General features: G+C 41.2%; 1 protein-coding gene across 2 annotated transcripts in view; it reads right to left on the minus strand.

Annotated features, from left to right (window-relative positions):
* Positions 1-494: 494 nt before the first annotated feature.
* The window catches only part of PECR (peroxisomal trans-2-enoyl-CoA reductase), a 41,580-nt gene continuing 20,596 nt past the window's right edge, over positions 495-21,478 (minus strand). Inside the window, exons 4-9 of one of the 2 annotated variants that reach the window (XM_077957518.1) lie at positions 19,673-19,754; positions 18,181-18,303; positions 13,369-13,465; positions 11,196-11,306; positions 5,702-5,813; positions 495-1,377 (exon numbers count right to left, since the gene is read on the minus strand). In XM_077957518.1, the coding sequence (XP_077813644.1) occupies positions 1,292-1,377; positions 5,702-5,813; positions 11,196-11,306; positions 13,369-13,465; positions 18,181-18,303; positions 19,673-19,754 (611 nt within the window). In that variant the 3' untranslated portion in view covers positions 495-1,291. The remainder of the gene's footprint in view (positions 1,378-5,701; positions 5,814-11,195; positions 11,307-13,368; positions 13,466-18,180; positions 18,304-19,672; positions 19,755-21,478) is intronic. The other variant, XM_001085907.5, reaches the window with a different exon arrangement.

A 21,478-nucleotide genomic window follows, 5' to 3' on the forward strand; every position in this document is an offset into this window, starting at 1 on the left:
ATCCCAGCTACTCAGGAGGCTGAAGCAGGAGAATCGCTTGAACCCAGGAGGCGTAGGTTGCAGTGAGCTGAGATTGCTCAACTGCACTCCAGCCTGGGTGACAGAGTGATACTCCATCTCAAAAATAAACAAACAAATAAGATGAGTGTTAATGATAAAGAAAATAAAATAGCTACTTCACCTCAGACACTTGAAAGAACTTTGATTAAGACAAAGAATGAACATACTCAAGCTGCTAAAGGCATTTCTTAAATTAGGGTCTAACTATCAGACTGGAGCCACGGAAGGCAGAATGTGGAACCCTAATACATTTGCATACAATTGAAATTTTGTTTTTGCCTACAGAAGGAGATTCATGAGTAAAGGGAATACTTTGGACAGAAAATCAAGACACAAATCAGGCACTGCCAAAAATAAATCACAAAAAACTTTTTCTTTGAATTAACAGAATTTATACAAATTTGACTTCATGAACAAAAGAAACTACACATCAATAATTACCATAAGGCTTTATTGTTCCAAAAGTATTTGCCACCAAAAATAAGTCATTATATAATTTTAATTGTAATAATCATAATTATGACACAATTTAGATTTATTTTCTACCTTTATGATTTTTTTGTTTTGTTTTGTTTTTGGGGTTTTTTTTTTTTAAGATGTAGTCCCACTCTGTAGCCCAGGCTGGACTGTAGTAGCACAATCTCAGCTCTCTGCAACTTCTGCCTCCCGGGGTCAAGCAATCCTCCTGCCCCAGCCTCCCGAGTAGCTGGGACTACAAGAGTGCGCCACCACACCCGGCTGATTTGTGTTTTGTTGTTGTTGTTGTTTTTTAGTAGAGACAGGGTTTTACCATGTTGGCCAGCCTGGTCTTGAACTCCTGATCTCAAGTGACCCGCCCGCCTCAGCTTCCCAAAGTGCTGGAATTACAGGTGTGAGCCATGGCTCCTGGCCTCCACCTTTACAATTAAATAATAAAATCTTCTGGGAGTTCATGATCCCTAGAATTATTATTGATTTAAAATTATTCCATCTTTCAAATACTTTTCTTAGAAATACAAAGTAAAATCATTAAAATATGTTAATTTCTGTTACTTAAACATTTTTAAATCACAGGCTTATTGGGACATAAGAGTGTATATATTTCAGGAATAGTTTTTCAATAGATATAATTAATAACATTTAAAAATCAGAAAAATGTTTTCCATACCAACTATAAGCTTTTAAAAAGTACAGAAGCATATCCTCGAGATGTGAAGGCACTGGGGGATGGAGGACACCTTGTTTCCTCCACTCAGAGCTTAGCTTTGTCCTTAAAAGACACCTTCATCCTTTTGACAACAGAAAGGTCCCCTGCTCCCTCGGGCCAGTTGTCATGATCTGTTAAAGAAGTGGAAAACCTCCTGTAACTTGCAAATCTCATTTGTCCTCTTTGATCCCACCAAATCCTCTTGTGAATTTCCCTGGTTCACACATTTTCTCAGCACCAAAAAAGAAATTCTTAGGGCACACGTTTGAGAAAAGACTTCAGTTTGAATCTCAGGTCTGCCACATGTTAGCTTTCCTGAATTTGGGGGCATGACTCTTTCTGAGCCTCAGTTTCCTCCTCTATTAAAGGATATAACAATATCTACCTTTTAGAGTTGTGAGGGTTAAACATGACACCATGTGTGCATTGCTTGGCATACTGTGGATCATCAAGAAATAGTGTCTCCTTAATAATAACAATTTAAAAATAGTGTCTTTACTTTGTACCGGGCACTGTTAGTTGCCTCTCCAGCATCCAGGTCCCCGTCTCTTCCTTCCAACAGCTTGTTTCCATTTAAGGATCTAGAAGGCGCCGGGGAAGCTTGGCACCAAGGCATGAGGTCTAAGCTAAGTCAATCAGTGCACTATAACCCTGCCACAGTTATTGGTTGGAAATGGACATTTGCATAAGCTGATGTAATATAGAGTGGATCTCAGCATGTTGTTAGAAATTCTGGAACAAAGTCACTCCCCCAGCCCTCTCTCTCTCTGTCCATCTGGGTAGGAACACGGAAGTATGCAGCCTTACACACAGAAACAGCAGGCAGCCATCCTGCAATGAGGACAGCCTGCCTTAAGACAGAGCCAACACCATGGAAGCAAAAACAGGAAACGGGGAAAAATTATCCTTGATGAGATTAGTGAGCTCCTGAGTCAAGTCTTACCTGTTTTTCAGTTATGTGAGCCAGCGAATTCCTTTACTGATTAGCCCATTTTGAGTTGTGACTAAAAACATCCAGTTCAACAAAGAACTTTATGTTTTTATTTTTATTTTTTGAGACAAGGTCTTGCTCTGTCACCCAGGCTGGAGTGCAGTGATGCGATCATGGCTCACTGCAGCCTCTACTTCCCAGGATCCAGTGATCCTCCCACCTAAGCCTCCCAAGTAGCTGCAACTACAGGCACATGCCACCACACCCAGCTAATTTTTTCAATGTTTTGTTGAGACGGAGTTTTGCCGGGTTGCCCAGGCTGGTCTCGAACTCCTGGGATCAAGCAGTTGGCCCACCTTGGCCTCCCAAAGTGCTGAGAGTACAGGTGTGAGCCATGGTGCCCAGCCCCTGACATAGGGCTTTAAATGTGCACTACCTAAAGCCGGCCACAGTGGCTCACGCCTGTACTCCCAGGACTCCGGGAGGCCAAGGCAGGCGGATCACCTGAGGTCAGGAGTTTGAGACTAGCCTGGCCAACATGGTGAAACCCCATCTCTACTAAAACTACAAAAAAAGTGGTGGGGCATGGTGTCGGGCACCTGTAATCCCAGCTACTCTGGACGCTGAAGCAGGAGAATCGCTTGAACCTGGGAGGCAAAGGTTGCAGTGAGCCGACATCATGCCACTGCACTCCAGCCGGGGCGACAAGAGTGAGACTCTATCTCAAAAAAGAACAAAAAAAAAGTGCATTATCTAACTTAATCCTCCCAACAGCTCTATGAAATAAATACTGTATGTGTCCCTGCATATAGGGAAAAAATGGAGGCTTATAGAAATTAACTTTCTCACAATCATACAGCTAATAAGGGTAGAGCCAAGTTTCCATCTTAGGCATTCTCACGTTGGAGCTGCCAATCTTAAAAGAAAACACTATAATGAAAGGCTGAATAGTCTCAATCATTTCTCGGGGGGCAGTATATTCTTAAAAGACAGATGTAGCTGCTTTCCTCAAAAACTTAAAAAAATATTTTTAATGATTAAAAAAAAGTGTTAGAATTACAAAAGAAAATCATTTCACTGAAGGCCTAAGGAAGCAGCTATTTGAAATTTCTTGCCCTTCTAAAGGAAAAACAGTGCAACCTACCGTAAGAAATAGTGACTGAATTCTACTGTGAGAGAAGTGGAAAGATTCTCTCCACCCTCACTACTTGGAATTCCTTCAGAAAACAATACAGCAAAACTAGGCAGGTGTTTCTTCTTTCCAACCAAGACGCTTCAAACCACAGTATCTTATGGACATCACCACATTGATGCTACTAGTAATGAAGTACACATGGGAGGGGAAAATAATAAGTAAAATTAAAGTTCTGATACCGTGATATTGTGAAATATACATTTGGTCTTCAACCCCATTTCCTGCATACAACTCCTAATATCCTTAGACTCTCCAAAGTGGTGTGTTCTTATATGTTAATGATTGACTGACGGCTGGCAGCCCCTAGTTAGCTTCAGAATAGGGGCTGGTCACCAGACAGACCAAGGCTGTATGGACCTTCAGCCCATACCCACCCCACAACCTCTGGGGAGGTAAGAGGGGCTGAAGGTTAAGTTCATTACCAAGGGCCGATGGTTTAATCAACCATGCCTATGTAATGAAGCCTCCATAAAAACCCAAAAGGACTGGGTTCAAGAGCTTCCAGAAAGTTGAACACATGGAGGTTCCTGGCAGGTGGTGGGGCCAAAAAGGACACAGAAGCTATGTGCTCCTTCTCACATGCCTTGCCCTGTGCACCTCTTCGGCTGTATCTCCTGTAATATCCTTTATAATAAGCCAGTAAATCGAAGTGTTTTCCTAAGTTGTGTGAGGTGCTCTAGCAAATTACTCCAACCCAAAGAAGGGGTCATGGGAACCCCAACTTGCAGCTAGTCAGTCAGAAGCTTTGGAGGCCCTGACTTGCGACGGTGTCTGCAGCAGGGGGCATCTTGTGGGACTGAGCCTCAGCCTGTGGGAGCGGACCCTATCTCCATTGTCAGAACTGAATGAGAGGACGCCCAGCCGGGGTCTGCTGCGGAACTAAAAAAAAGTTCTTGCTTGCTTGGTGTGTGGGGGAAATAACCCCAAACAACCGGACACAGAGGTCTTCTGTGCTAATGGTTGTTGTGTTGTGGGAGCAGAGGAAAACCAGTTTCAGTTTTTGCTCACCTCTCCGATATACCAGTCATTTATCAATGCAAAAAAGGCCTTAAGCCTTGATCAGACTGTCAGCACCTGAAAGAGTAGGTAAAACCTGGGTCCTTGATATGAAATTCAAATTCATCTGGGTTACATCAACCACATGTTAATTTGCTACTAGTCACTTAATTATCTTTAGGAACAGAAGTTCAATACATTTGCATTTTATATCCTTTACTACATTTTTGGAGTGATTTAGAGTTACTAGGTTGGACAAACCTTTTAACTTCTGTGGATTTGTTTTGTTGTTTATAAAACTAGGGTACTGGACTTCGTGATCTTTTAGGACCCATCAAATGCCAAAGTTCTGTTGTCTAGCCATGAGATACACACACACACACACACACACACACACACACACACACACACACACAAAGGCATTTGCATGTAATATCAATATTTGATTGAAACTTATAAAATTTCTGGTTTGTTTTTTGTTTGTTGTTTTGCTTTGTTTTGTTTTGTTTTTGAGACAGAGTCTTGCTCTGTCGTACAAGCTGAAGTGCAGTGGCATGATCTTGGCTCACTGCAATCTCTGCCTCCCGAGTTCAAACGATTCTCCTGCCTCGGCCTCCCAAGCAGCTGAGACTAGAGGTGCCTGCCAACACGCCCAGCTGATTGTTTTTTATATATATTTTTAGTAGACATGGGGTTTCACCATGTTGGCCAGGCTGGTCTCAAATTCCTGACCTCAAGTGATCCACCCGCCTCGGCCTCCCAAAGTGCTGGGATTACAGGCATGAGCCACCACGCCCAGCCATATTTCTGTTTTTTGTACATCAAAAATGATGAATACAAAAATTTCATACGGCTTCATTCAATATACGTCTCAAAGACAGTACAAAATAGCACCATAGCACCCTACCCCACCTAGCAGGCCTGATTCTTCTGCTCAGATATGTAAGCCATTTATTGGAGGAACAAAATGGAATTAAATCTTTAAAACTATAGCATGCTTTTGCCTCTTTTCTATCTCCTCTTTAGAAACATATACTCATACTGAGAATATTTCTCAGGGTTCAAATTCCACCAACCTATGCATATATAAAAAGCTAAGTTCTATAATAAAGATAGTGAGATATTTTCTGTGACTAGGAATATTTCATTAAAAAATCACATCATGAATATATAAACATTTTGTACATTTTGATGTTCTATAAGAGAATACCCTCATCTCTTAAGTTCTATAAGAGAACACCTTCATGTCTTAAATAACTACTTATAATACATTTTAAACTCCTGAACACGACACAGCATAAAGCTGGTGACTGCTCATTCCTCAGCTGCTCACCTGGTACCTCATACGAGTAAGTATAGAGGCACTGGCCCCCATCCACATCCACCGACTGTCCAGTGATGAAGGAAGCTGCAGGAGACAGTAGGAAGCAGACCACAGAGGAGACCTGGAAGCAGAAACACACACGTGAATAGGTAAAAGCAAATACTCCCCATTTCCAACCACTTCACATTCCCTAGTAAAGACAGCTCAAAGCACATGACTGTAACATGAATCCAACAGTGTGTGCATGTGCACCACAACCTCACAGTACATAGACAACTTCCTTTTCCTACAACTTCCCTTTCTACCTGAGCATCACCAAAATCAGGTAGGTGAATAGGGTAAAGGTGGCAAGGTATGAGGGAGCCTTAGACAGTGTCAAGCAAGCTACACGACGTGAAGAAGCCATAAGTCGACTCAGTGCTTCAGCTCTGCTCTTTCCCATGTCAAACAATTCACTTCCTTTCATGCCTTTCATTGTCCTTCGCAACCCCATTTTCCATCACTACCTCATGGTCTTTTATATGTTGGTCCCTGAAACAGCCAACGTGTCTGTTTAGCAATAAACTAGCATTCTGGTTTGTTCAGTCTGTGGTCCTGTGAGGCCAAAAGCCCAGCAACACACACTCAAAGGAGCTCTCTACAAGAGGAACTTCAAAAACTTAGCCGGGCGCAGTGGCTAAAAATTAGCTGGGCATGCTGGTGCATGCCTGTTAATCAGCTACTCAGGAGGCTGAGGCAGGAGAATTGCTTGAACCAAAAAAATAAATAAATAAATAATGGTTTTCTTCTTTCTTTTTTTAAACACTGTGGTATTTAAAGTTTTAAGCACTGTGGTCCCAGCTCCTTACAAGGCTGAGGTGGGAGGATTGCTTGGGCCTAGGACGTTGCAGTGAGCTGAGACTGCACCACTACATACCAGCTTGGGTGACAGAGTGAGACTCCATTTCAGAAACAAACCCAAAGGCACTTCAGACTCCCACTGCACTCCTTAAAAATTCAAATAGGGAGCTGATGGGTTCAGCACCATCTACTCCCAACCCAATCAGAAGGAAGTTATTTCACTGATTGTAAAGGAGCTCTCATTTGAGGCTGTGGGAAGAAGCAGAGTTTCTTAAACAGTGATGATCCAAAACATCTGCATTAGAATCACTAGGGAGGCTTACTGAAACTCCAGATTCCTAGATCCTTCCAGGATCACAGCAATTGTAAACCCTGGGGTTGGGGGTCCCAGAATCTGCAGTTTAAAAGAACCTCAGGCAGGGCCAGGACTAGCGTGAGGCAAATAACGTGTCAAGGGTGCAAGATTTAAGGAGGTATTCACTCTCAGGTTTGCACAAGTGCAAAATCTTCCCTGAGAGGGAGCGGGTCCTTACATTTTCTGTCCATGCCTTGCTTGCCTCATCCCAGTCCTGGTCCTACATTTACAAGGCTATACCTCCTTGAGACCCTAAGAGCTTGGAGAGCAGCCAAGCCTTCTCTCCATCCTTGTATTCCCAGCAGCTAGTACAGAGCTGCACTATCTAAAACGAGGCCACTAGCCATAGCTGCCTATTCAAACACTTTCAATATGGCTGGTCCAATTGAGATGTGCCGTAAGTGTGGAACACACATTGGATTTTGAAGGCTTAGTATGGGAAAAATAATGTAAAATATCTCATTAATCCTGAAGGCTCCAAGGGGTGAAGAAAATAATCTCAATTTCTGATGTTGATTACATGTTGAAATGACACTTTTGGATGTATTAGCTAAATCAAATATATTATTAAAATTAATCTCACCTCTTTATATGGCTCCTGGAAAGTTTAAAATTACAAATGTGGCTATTATTGTATTTCTATTGGACAGGGTTGGCACAGAATTCCCTATTTAAAAGGTCCCACATTGCTGTGAAAAGGCAGATTGTACTGAGACATGGTAATAAGCAACGGAGCTGGTTTTAACCCTGTTTGATCCAGTAGTGACAACTCAGCCAATGAACATGTTCGTTCAAGTCCGCCCATCTAAAAGAGGCTTGCTCCAATGAGCTCCTTTCTGAAATGCCAGCCAGACAACAGCCATCTCACCCAAGTAATCATGACCTCTAACGCTCTGTACACCACACCCCCTCAAAAACACAAAAAGCCGGCCAGGCGCAGTGGCTCAGGCCTGTAATCCCAGAACTTTGGGAGGCTGAGGCAGGTGGATCGCCTGAGGTCAGAGTTTGAACCAGCCTGGCCAACTTAGTGAAACTCTGTCTCTACTAAAAATACAAAAATTAGCCAAGCATGCTGATGCATGCCTGTTAATCCCAGCTACTCAGGAGGCTGAGGCAGGAGAATTGCTTGACCCAAAAAAAAATAAATAAATAATGGTTTTCTTGTTTCTTTTCTTAAATGTAGCTATTTTTGATTACATGTTATGTTAACATGTACTGCTTTATTATCATTTTTAAATGAATTCATAAATATTTCTTAAATTTTGGTTTTAATTTTTAATACAGCAAATATAGACAACATAAGCCACATAAATATATACATACATACATATATATATATATATATATATATATATATATATATATATATATGGTTGTTGTTTTTTTTTCAGAAGGAGTCTGACTCTGTCACCCAGGCAGGAGTGCATGGCGCAGTCTCTGCTCACTGCAACCTCCATGTCCCGGGTTCAAGCAACTGTCCTGCTTCAGCCTCCCGAGTAACTGGGACCACAGGCACGCACCACCACGCCTGGGTAATTTTTGTATTTTTTAGTACAGATGGGGTTTCACCATGTTGGTCAGGCTGATCTTGAACTCCTGCCCTCAAGTGATCCGCCTGCCTCAGGCTCCCAAACTGTTGGGATTACAGGTGAGAGCCACTGTGCCTAGCCTCCTAAACAAAGTATTCTATCCAAAATAAAAATGTAATATAATTCCCTTGATTAAAATTCATTCAAAATTACTCTTAGTTTTCAGAATACAAATCCAAAGACCTTGGCTCATCAAATGTTTGATTTAACAGTATCTTACAAAATATAATGCAAGCCTATTTTGGTTCAGGAACTCTGTTTCTAGAAACATATCCCCTCACACAAGAGTACATGATTATATTCATAATGTTCAATGCAGAACTACCACAAGAACAAAAATGTAAATAGAATGCAAATCATAATGGGACTTGATTATATTATAGTATATCCATAACAAGTTACGGAAAATAACATAAAGGAAGATCTTGTTTTCATAAAAAAGTCAATAAATAGGCCAGGCGTGGTAGCTCATGCCTGTAATCCCAGCACTTTGGGAGGGTGAGGTGGGCAGATCACCTGAAGTCAGGAGTTCAAGACCAGTCTCACCAACATGGAGAAATCCCATCTTTACAAAACTAGCCAGGCGTGGTGGCGCATGCCTGTAATCCCAGCTACTCAGGAGGCTGAGGCAGGAGAATTGCTTGAACCTGGGAGGCAGAGGTTGTGGTGAGTCAAGATTGTGCCACCACACTCCAGCCTAGGCAACAAGAGCGTAACTCCGTCTCATAAAACAAAAACAAAAACAAAAGGCCGGGCGCGGTGGCTCAAGCCTGTAATCCCAGCACTTTGGAAGGCCGAGACGAGCGGATCACGAGGTCAGGAGATCGAGACCATTCTGGCTAACCCGGTGAAACCCCGTCTCTACTAAAAAATACAAAAAACTAGCCGGGCGAGGTGGCGGGCACCTGTAGTCCCAGCTACTCGGGAGGCTGAGGCAGGAGAATGGCTAAACCCGGGAGGCGGAGCTTGCAGTGAGCTGAGATCCGGCCACTGCACTCCAGCCTAGGCCACAGAGTGAGACTCCGCCACAAAAAAAAAAAAAAAAAAAGTCAACAAATACAAACGTTTAATGCACGCATAGTACATTTCTGGAAAGACATTCATCAAACTGATAATAAAAGCTAGTTCTAGGCATGATAACTCTTTTAATGAGTTTCATGGGTTTGCTTTTATATTTAGCAATTTAGTAAATCTGAAAGTTATTTTGTATATAATACAAGATAGGGACTCTAATTTATTACTAAGTGGCCAAATGCCCCCAACACTTTGCTGAGTATTTTGTGCTTTCCTTACAGATTAAAATGCTACTTTGACTCCATAAACTCCCCCATATGGTTCCAATTCAAGAATCTGTTCTGTTCTACTATTTTTAATATTTTTCTTTAGTGGCACCAGATGCTGTAAATAAATATAGTTTCATAGTATGTAAATACACAGTACGTAAATATATACAGCTTCAGTTTCATTACACCATGAAGGGTAATCGTCTCATTATTCATTTTCAAAACATTTTTGGCAATTTTTGCATAAATATTTTTGATAGAATCAGCATGTTAAATTCCCAAAAGATATTAAATTTATAAATTAATTTAGGGAAACTTGACTTTTTAATAAAATTGGTTCTCCCCATCAAGGAATATTATATGCCCCTAGTTATTCCGGTCTTTTTGCTGCTCCTCAGAAAAAGGGACTTTTTGTGTTTTGTTTTGTTTTTTCATTTATGAAACTGATGCACCACCTACTGCCCTAAGGAGGCAGGTGATTTTTTGTTTTGTTTTTCATTTAGAGGTAAGTTTACTACTAGGTATTTTCATTTTTATTGTTGTGGGAAAGACATCCTTTTCCTAAAAAAAAAAAAAAAAATTACATTTCAAGACTGATGCAAAGCTAGGTGCTGTGGCTCACACCTGTAATCCCAGTACTTTGGGAGGCTGAGGTGGGCATATCACTTAAGGTCAGGAGTTCAAGACCAGCCTGACCAACATGGTGAAACCCTGCCTCTACTAAAAACACAAAAATTAGCCGGGTGTGGTGGCATACACCTATAATTCCAGCTACTCGGGAGGCTGGGGCAGGAGAATCGCTTGACCCAGGAGGTGGAGGTTGCAGTGGGCCAAGATCACGCCACTGCACTCTAGCCTGGGAGACAAAGAAACTCTGTCGAAAAAATCATCATCGTCATCATCATCGTCCCAGCACTTTGGGAGGCCAAGGCAGGAGTTCAAGGCTGCAGTGATCTATGATCACGACACTGTACTTAGCCTGTAACAGAGTGAGACCCTGTCTCAAGCCAAAAAAAAAAAAAAACCACAAAGACTGCTGCTGCTGGCATTTTGGAAAGCCGCTGATTTTACAGACTTCAATCTTACCAAAATCTCATGTGGAACTTCCTATGGCCATAATTGTCTGACTTGCTTAGAGTCCTAGGGTCCTGTGTACCAACAAATGCCAGGTAATAAAATAATGGGATGAAAATACAATAAAACAAACTGGAAAAAAACGCTGTTATTAATTTATACCACATTCACTCTCAAGTACAGATTGCTGTCAGTAGTCAAAGCACAACCAGAGTATATCTGAGAGCCAGAAAGAACAGGGGAAATGATCTGGTGGCAGTGGGAGAAATAATGTCATCCAGACCACATAAAAATGACACTGAATTACAAATTCCAAAGTACAACACACAGCAATTCTAATCAATGCTGGAAATATGCCTTACCTCCTCAGGAACACCAATTCGTTTAGCGGGGATTTTCTGAAAAGAACTTTCAAAGAGGCTTTGTCCGAAAGAACCATAGTTCTCCGCAGCAGTCTGGGAATAAATAATTCCCTGTGTTGAAAAATAAAACAGGGACAAAATAAAGTGCAATACATTTTAATTATAAAGATATCAAGATAGTCTACTGGCATTTCAAACATTAAGTAGCTTAAGTCAAAAAAAAGTGAACAGTGCTGATATTAATTTTCCTCCATGTTGTCAAAGGAGTACAGTCCCCATCATCCTCAAATGGATGATCTCAATGGTTATTTTGTGACCTCCTCTTCCTCCTAAGCATGTCCTGGATTTTTTCATGAAAGACTTGCTTTCTGAAGGTCATGATTATGTAAGTAAATGAAAGAGGCACTTAACTTGGAACAATGGGACAGGGGACTCTGTCTATTTTAGTTTCCATTTGGCTTCTCTGCTTTACAAGAGAAGACTGGGCAATGGCTACGTGAGACTTAGAAAAATGCAATATTTTCTTGGCTTTTTACCTAGATTGAAATCGCAAATAAAGCATTTGAATCCAATACCAATAAACTAAAATGTTAATTGTTTCGAAATTTTTAAATGTATCTTTCGCTAGCTTTCTAAGGTCAGGAAAATTACTCAAAAACTGTATCCCAGGCCAGGTGCAGTGGCTCATGCCTGTAATCTCAGAACTTTGCAAGGGCGAAGCTGGAGGATCACTTGAGCCTAGGAGTTTGAGACCAGCCTGGGAAAAAAGGGAGACTGTGTCTTTACAAAAAATATAAAAAAGAATTAGCTGGGCATGGTGGTACACGCCTGTGGTCCCAGCTACTCAGGAGGCTGAGTTGGATCACTTGAGCCCAGGAGGTCGAGGCTGCAGTGAGCTGTGATTGCACTACCGCACTTCGCCCTGGGCAACAGAGCGAGACCTTGTCCCAAACATAAAAAAAGAAAAAAAAAAAAAACTGTATGTCACAGGATACAGCCATTTGTAATGGATTCAAATTGTTAAACAAATTATGGAGAGGAGGGGAGGAAAGCAAAGTTAAAATAAAATTAGAAAATTTGGCAGTTTTAATTACTTCAAATGATACTGGAGAGATATAGTGGCTTCCAATTACACAATATGTTGCCTTTTATTTAAAGAAGATAAAATCTAGAAGTATGAAAATTTGGTCATTAAACCAAAAAAGTCTCTGGAAGGCAAACATGAATTAGAACTAGTAGGAGTGCCTTTGTCAGAGATGAGTTTACTAACTTCATGCTTGAAGTCAGGCATGCTTAGCCTTCACTGAGTGGCACATATAACACCTATTGACATCACAGAGATAAGATCTACAGATAGGCCGGGTGTGCTGGCTCACGCCTGTAATCCTAGCACTTTGGGAAGCCAAGGTGGGTGGATCCCGAAGTCAGGAGATTGAGACCATCCTGGCTAACACAGTGAAACCCCGTCTCTAGTAAAAATACAAAAATTAGCCAGGGGTGGTGGCAAGTGCCTGTAGTCCCACCTACTTGGGAGGCTGACGCAGGAGAATCACTTGAACCCCGGGAGGCAGAGGTTGCAGTGAGCCAAGATCATGCCACTGCACTCCAGCCTGGGCAACGGAGCAAGACTCCTTCTAAAAAAAAAAAATACCCAGAATCGAGAATCACTTGTTTAACATTCTTGACAATCTGGCTATAAATCAAAGAGTACTTCTGTAATGATAATTAGACTTTCTGGGCTGGGTGCAGTGGCTCATGCCTCTAATCCCAGCACTTTGAGAGGTCAAGGCGGCAGATCTCCTGAGCTCAGGAGTTCGAGACCACCCTGGGCAACATGGTGAAAACCCATCTCTACTAAAATACAAAACTTAGCCCGGGGTAGTGGCGTGTGCCTGTAGTCCCAGCTCTTCAGGAGGCTGAGGCACGAGAATCACTTGAGCCCCAGAGGTGGAGGTTATAGTGAGCCACGATCACACCACTGCACTCCAGCCTGGGCAACAGAGTGAGACTTCATCTCAAAAAAAAAGAAAATTAGACTTTCTCATTTTATCTATGTTTTAAAGTCAATCTTTTATGCTACACTTGCATATTACCAAATACCTCTATCAACACCACAAATGGAATCAGAGAAGCATAATTTGTCAATAAATTTCAATATAGATCGTTTACCTACAGGGGCAACACAATTGATCCTTACTCCACTGCAGGCCCATTCCAAAGCTAAAGATTTGGTGAGGTTGTAAACACCTGCTCTTGCAGCTCCAGAATGCCTTTGAAAGACAAAACATAAACATGACAATCAGCTTCTGTTGAGTATTTCTCTTGTTCACCAAGCTGGCAGGTATGCCAACTACCTGACAATTCCACCAGAGACTTCTTGCTATGGAGTCTGTCTTGTTGAGCTTCTGTCTAAACAACAAAGAAAAAACTATGTCCTTCAGTATTAAATCCAAGCCACAGCTGATGATCAAGCAACTCTCACATGGCATAGACCCAGATAAGGCTCCTCAAATCACTATGCAAGAGGAATACTTTCAAGAACTTTGATTATAAAGGAAAACATATCGGTAATTTTAAGGATTTCAAGCATGTGGTTGTTTTTAAAATCAATTTTAAATAACAAAGGTGGCGAGGTGCAGTGGCTCACACCTATAATCCCAGCACTTTGGGAGGCCGAGGCGGGCAGATCACCTGAGGTCAGGAGTTCAAGACCAGCCTGGCCAACATGAGAAACCCCATCTCTACTAAAAATACAAATATTAGCCAGGCATCGTAGCAGGCATCTGTAATCTCAGCTACTCAGGAGGCTGAGGCAGGAGAATTACTTGAACCTGGGAGGCGGAGGTTGTAATGAGCTGTTATTACACCACTGCACTCCAGCCTGGGCAACAGAATGAGACTCCATCTCAAAAATAAATGAAGTATGGGGTCTTGTGTAGATAGACACTATGGCTTAGAATTTCTAATTACAAGATCCTCAAAACCAAATATAGGATAATTTAATGTGAGAAAATTAACTTATACAACTAATTAGGAAAATTCTTCCAATCAAAGGCATTTGAAATCACATGGTAAAAAACACATTATTTAGTAAATCTTGTTGGACTTCCTTTAACATTTATTTTAGCATAGGTCTGCTAGTGATAATTCTTGCAGATTTTCTATGTTTGAAAAAGTCTTTAATTCATCTTTGGTTTTGAAAGATATTTCAATGGATGCAGAATTCCGGGTTTGCATGCTTTTTTCTGTTGGCACTTTAACGATGTTACACCACTGACTTCTAACTTGCATTGGTGCTGATGAGAAATCTGTTCTGTCTACAATGTGTCTTTTTCCTCCAGCTGCTTTTAAGATTTTCTCTTCAAAAAAAAAAAAAAAAAAAAAGATTTTCTCTTCAGCACTGGTTCTCAGCAATATGGTTATCATGTGCCTTGTACACTTTTCTTCATGTTATTTGCACTGGGATTTATTGAGCTTCTTGGATCTATAGGTTTATAGTTTTTAATCAAATTTGGAAAATTTTCACCCACAGTGTCTTCAAATTTTTTTCTGTCCCTGTTTCTCATTTCTCTTTCAGAGACTCCAACTGTCTCACAGTTCACGAAGGCTCTATTTTTGTTTTTTGTGTTTTTGAGACAGAGTCTCCCCGTCACGCAGGCTGGAGTGCAGTGGCACGATCTCGGCTTACTGCAACCTCTGCTTCCCGGGTTCAAGCGATTCTCCTGCCTTAGCCTCCCGAGTAGCTGGGTTTATAGGCGTGCGTCATCACACCTGGCTAATTTTTGTATTTTCAGTAGAGATGGGGTTTCGGCATGTTGGCCAGGCTGGTCTCAAACTCCTGGCCTTAGGTGATCTGCCTGCCTCAGCCTCCCAAAGTGGTGGGATTACAGGCATGATCCACTGTGCCGAGCCTCAACTGAACATTTTACAAACTGAGTATGCCTTACTCAAAACGCTTGGAACCAGAAGTGTTTTGGATTTCAAATCCATTCAGATTTTGGAATATTTGCATATACTACCTTGTTTATCATCCCTAATCTGAAAATCCAAAATCTGAAATGCTCCAAAAAGCATTTCCTTTGAGCATCCTATTGGTGCTCAGAAATTTTCAGATTTTGGAGCATTCTGGATTTTGAGTTTTCAGATCAGGATGCTCAACCTATATTTGTGTAATTTTTTTTTCAGTGCCTGTGTTATCTAAGGTTGTAGAAAAAGACCTTTTCTATTGCCTCTTAAAAATGCAATCTCTGGCTTCCCCAAAAAATGGAAGGAATCAGAATGTTGAAAAGATACTAAAGAAATCAGCAAATATATATGTATTTTTAATCCACACTTGTCAACTGCTAAACTTGTGTTTTTCAAGTTACTTCCTGGCATATTGTTTTTCTCCTGGTTCTCTTTGGATGGCCTTTAGATTCTTCTGAAAGAAATGACTGAGATAGGCCGGGTGTGGTGGCTCATGCCTATAATCCCAGTACTTTGGGAGGTTGAGGTGGGCAGATCCTGAGGTCAGGAGTTCGAGACCAGCCTGGTTAACATGGTGAAACCCCCATTTCTACTAAAAATACAAAAAATTAGCTGGGCGTGGTGGCAGGCGCCTGTAATACCAGCTACTCAGGAGGCTTAGGTAGCAGAATCGCTTGAACCCAGGAGGTGGAGGTTGCAGTGAGCCGAGATCGTGCCATTGCACTCCAGCTTGGGCAACAAGAGTGAAACTCCATCTCAAAAAAAAAAAAAAGAAAAGAAAGAAATAACTGAGATAGTAGGTTAAATAAGGTCACTAAGTTCTTTTTTCTTTCGGGGGGCGGGGACACAGTCTCACTCTGTAGCCCAAACTCCGCCTCCCAGATTCAAGTGATTCTCATACGTCAACCCCCCAAGTAGCTAAGATTATAGATGTGTACCACCATGCCTGGCTAATTTTTGTATTTTTAGTAGAGATGGGGTTTCACCATGTTGGCCAGGCTGGTCTTGAACTCCTGACCTCAGGTGATCTGCCTACCTCAGCCTCCCAAAGTGCGGGGATTACAGGTGTGAGCCACTGCCCCCAGCCCCACTGACTTCTTTTCTGAAAAAATAAATATCTATTGTCAATGGAAAAATTAATCAAAATCAAAATAAGAGTGAAATATGTCAAATTCCATTACGGTGAACTTCACAAGATATTCCAAATTCTACAGTCACGGATGTTGTAAGTTAGTCATTAGCTAAAAAATAAATTTGGGGTTATTCAAAGATACTTAATGTAGGCCAGGTGCGGTGGCTCACACCTGTAATCCCAGTACTTTGGGAGGCTGAGGTGGGCGGACCACGAGGTCAGGAGTTCGAGACCAGTCTGGCCAGCATGGTGAAACCCCGCCTCTACTAAAAATACAAAAAATCAGCCGGGAATGGTGGCACGCACCTGTAATCCCAGCTACTTGGGAGGATGAGGCAGGAGAATTGCTTGAACCTGGGAGGAAGAGGCTGCAGTGAGCAGAAATTGCGCCACTGCACTCCAGCCTCAGTGACAGAGCGAGACTCTGTCTTAAAAAAAAAAAAGAAAAAAGATATTTAATATAAAAACAACTTATAGGCCGGGCACAGTGGCTCACGCCTGTAATCTCAGCACATTGGGCGGCCAAGGTGGTCAGATCACCTGAGGTCAGGGGTTCGAGACCACCCTGACCAACATAGAGAAACCCCATCTCTCCTAAAAATACAAAATTAGCCCGGCATGGTGGCACATGCCTGTAATCCCAGCTACTCGGGAAGCTGAGGCAGGAGAATCGCTTGAACCCAGGAGGCTGAGGTTGTGGTGAGCCAAGACCGTGCCATTGCACTTCCAGCCTCAGCAACAAGAGCGAAACTCCGTATCAAAAAAGAAAAGAAAAGAAAAGACAACTTGTAATAGGCTAAACCTAGTATATAAATATTCCCCATAAAGACAACTAGATGATGCTCTCCCAAACCATGACTCCCAAATCCTCATCATTCTTGAGCTTTTCTTTGTAATACATACTTGAATATAAATGTTTTCCTTCTCAACCATTAAGAGTAAAAAGATCCTCCAAGTAAATGCCTTAGTTGTGATAATCCTGCGGCTTTAGGCGCCCTCCTGGATGCACAGCCCCAGAGCCCCAGGGCCACAGGCTCTAGTGTAGGAAGCCCTGACGCAGTTCAAACTCCTCTCCCTGGTAGTTAAGGCCTTTTCTGACTCCCACTCCGTTCCCAGCTATTAATTTCCATTTGGCCGCACCACCCATCATCACAATGAATTATTTGTAGTTCCCAAAAGCGCCATAATGTCTCAAATTTCTGCGTCTTTACATAGTAAATGTCTCATTGACTTGGCTTCCTTTCTCCTCCTCCTATGTCACCAAACTCGAGTTCACCTTCGAGACATGTTGCCAGGATGCTGCCCTCCTCTGTGCCCCTGCTTGCACACTTGCAAATACCTTTGCTGGAACATCCAACACCTTCTCTCTCTGGCTGATTATTGTCATACTTTGCTCCCCTACTAATTGTGACTCCCTCAGAGTGTGGACGGCATCTGATTCATTTTAGTATTTCCAGATGTACCTTGTGCAGGTACCTATACCGGTCAAGTAAACAAGTGACAGCCAACAGTTTCAATTTGTCTCTTAAGAGAGCTCAAATTTAAAACAAAGGAGTGCTCAATCTCTGACATTCACCCTCCTCATCTATTGTAGAGGATACCGAAACCTATGTCTTCCAAATCTCAAATTACAACACCATGATAATAGTGAAATAAAATTAGCAAGTAATAAGCAGCAAGTGCAAAAAAGAAAATATAACAGAGCAGACCACAATAAAATTGAAAATGTCAGCCAGGTGCAGTGGATCACGTCTGTAATCCCAGCACTTTGGGAGGCTGAGGTGGGTGGATCACCTGAGGTCAGGAGTTAGAGACAAGCCTGACCAACATGGTGAAACCCCGTCTCTACTAAAAATACAAAAAATTACTGGGCGTGGTGGTGGGTACCTGTAATCCCAGCTACTCGGGAGGCTGAGGCATAAGAATCGCTTGAACCCAGGAAGCAGAGGTTGCAGTGAGCCAACATCGTGCCATTGCACTCCAGCCTGGGCAACAAGAGCGAAACTCCATCTCAAAAAAAAAGAAAAGAAAGAAAAAAAGAATCAGAGGCACATAGATAGTAAGAATAGGTTTCCTTCACGAATTTTGTTTTGCCTATAGACACACATACACGTATGTGTTCTCTAGGTCAAGATGTAAATTTTTTTTCTTACTGTGAGTCATGGTCAAAAGTGTGAAAGCCATTGGAAAAGGAAACGATTCTTAAAGAATAAAAGCAAGAAATATCTGAAACATATTTCCACAGCAAAGACTGTCTTTTCCATAGCAAAGACAAGTTGTGTTTTTTCCTCCAACCGAATATCAGAAAAGCCACTGATTTCATTTCAAAAATGTATTTTAAGCAAAGAAACTCTCATTACTTCTTACATATGCATGAAGGAGGATAAATTTCACTCATAAAGGAACTACAACTTTTCCAAAGGTCAGTTTGGCAATATCTCTTAAAATTACAGTGGCATTTGGCTTTGGACTTAGCAAATATACTTCTTGCAATTTAGGCCACACACCATCTGATGTATATAAAATGTTACTTCCTGCAGGTTTTTAGTTGGGTTTTGGTATTAACAACCCAAATGCTCACCAACTGGAAATGGTTACATAAATCATTCCTTACTTATGGTTTATAAAGTGGCATATTAGTCATAAAAAAAAGAAGAAATCTCTTTAGATTTGGGTAAGAAAATATCTCCAGGATATTTGCTTCATTTGAGAAAAATCAAGATACAGAATAGTGTTTAAAGTATCCTAAATTTTCTGTTAAAATGTAGGAAAAAGACATGCCCCCAAAACTATCAACAGTAATTGCCTGTGAGGAATGGGAAATGCCAGAAAGAACCTACAATCTGAATTATTTCTTCCAAGATGCTAAAATAGGTAAATATGTTTAGTAAAGAATAATGAGCAGGAAAAGAAGGTATAGTGGTATCAATGGCCTGCACACCATTTTTTACTCTGTTTTTAGTAACATCACATTGATTTCCACCTGAGGAAGTACCTCTTGCCTGTTCTCAGTGCATGTCCAAGTGGTGATGACCGCAGTTCCTCATTCCTCAGGCTGACCATGCACATCAGAGCAACCTCATTTCTACAGTTTTTGGTTAATGGGTGAACACATGACTAGGTAGTCTGAATCTGGCAGTCTGAATCTGAACGGGAATGTTTTAGAAGTACTTTGAATTTTAAGTTCAATAAATAATAAATAAAACTTTGAAATTTAACTTCAATTTTAAGTTCAATTAAAAGAAAATGCTAACTATTAGGATCACAACTCATTAAAGGTATTAATGATCTTGATTTAAGAAATGTTCCCTATCCCGCTTCCCCCATTCAGAAAACAAAACTCAAAGACGTAGAACGAAAACAGTATAAAAATGCTTACGCAGCTAATGGAAATCCAGCTTTAGCAAGGACAATGATATTGACGATAGATCCTCCATGCTCTTTCATCCAGGAGTTGTAAACTGCAGGATAGAGGCAAACTCGATCACTAAATTTTTAAACAGTGTCCTGCTCCTCCTGATACCTTGTTTCAGCACAGTGCCTGTTTGGTTTATGTTTTACATGTTCATTTACATTTCCTTATAAAAAGGCCTGATTGAGGTAAAATTTACACATCATAAAATTCATCTACGTTAAGTGTGCAATGTAATGACTTAATAAATACACACAGAGTTGTGCAACCATTACTACAATCCAACTTTAGAACCTTTCCATCACCCCAAAAAGTTCCTTCACACCCATTTGCAGCTCAACCCATCCCCAGGAAAACACTCATCTTTCTGTTTCTCTAGATTTGCCTTTACCTTTTCTGAAAATCTCATGTAAAGTGAATCATACAATATGTGGTCTTTTGTGTCTAACTTCCTCCACTTAGAATCATGTTTGTGAGGTTCATCCATGTTGCAATGTGTTAATAGTTCCTTTCTGATTGCTGAGTAGTATTCTGTTATGTGCATATGCCATATTTTATTTATCCACTTATCAGCTGATAAACATTTGGATAGTTCCTCTTTGGGGCAATTATGAATACAAATCTTTGTGTGGTCATATGTTAACTCTGTTTAGCTTTTAAAGAAACTGCCAAATGGTTTTCCAAAGTGTCCCCACCATTTTACATTACTCTCAGGAATGCATGTGGGATGTAGTTTACATACACCCTTGCTGTCTGATTTTTCCATAATAGCCCTCTAGTGGGTGTGAAGTGGTATCGCACTGGAGTTTTTATTTGCATTTCCCTAATGACTAATCATGTTGATCTATACATCTATCCTATGTCAGTACCACATTGTCTTAAAATCAAGAAATAGCTGTGAAATCAAGAAGCGTTAAGTCCTCCAACTTTCTTCTTTGGCAAAATTGTTTTGGCTTTTCTGGGCCCTCTGCATCTCCATATATAGTGTAGGATCAGTTTGTTAATTTCTGCAAAAATGTACAGGGATTGCACTGAATCTACAGATCAATTTCGGAAGAACTAACACATTAACAATATTGAAACTTCTAACCCATAAACACTGAATATCTTTACATTATTTAAATCTTCTTTGATTTCTCTCAGCGGTGTCTGGCAGTTTGTAGCATACAAGTCTTACACTTCTTTTGTTAGCCTCATTGTTAAATATTTTATGATTTATATATGCTGGAAGCTCCACTTGATATTTGGCACCAATTCTACTCATACAAATCAAGATAATGCTAGAGATGTATCTCCAGTCTCTCTTCAATAGAAACCCGAATTCTTTTTTTTTTTTTTTTTTTTTTGAGACAGAGTCTCGCTCTGTCGCCCAGGCTGTAGTGCAGTGGCCAGATCTCAGCTCACTGCAAGCTCTGCCTCCCAGGTTTACACCATTCTCCTGCCTCAGCCTCCGAGTAGTAGCTGGGATTACAGGCGCCCGCCACCTCGCCCAGCTAGTTTTTTGTATTTTTTAGTAGAGACGGGGTTTCACTGTGTTAGCCAGGATGGTCTCGATCTCCTGACCTTGTGATCCACCCGTCTCGGCCTCCCAAAGTGCTGGGATTACAGGCTTGAGCCACCGCGCCTGGCCCCGAATTCTTAGAATTTAAAGATCAGACAAAATTAAATACTCAATCCTATTAAGGGCTTAAGCAAAAATAAGAATACCTTACCATTATTACCGACTGCTTCCCTGTGAGTTTTTACCAATTCATAATATACAACAGAAAAAAG

This window comes from Macaca mulatta, chromosome 12, assembly GCF_049350105.2.
Source record: "Macaca mulatta isolate MMU2019108-1 chromosome 12, T2T-MMU8v2.0, whole genome shotgun sequence".
Taxonomy (NCBI): domain Eukaryota; kingdom Metazoa; phylum Chordata; class Mammalia; order Primates; family Cercopithecidae; genus Macaca; species Macaca mulatta.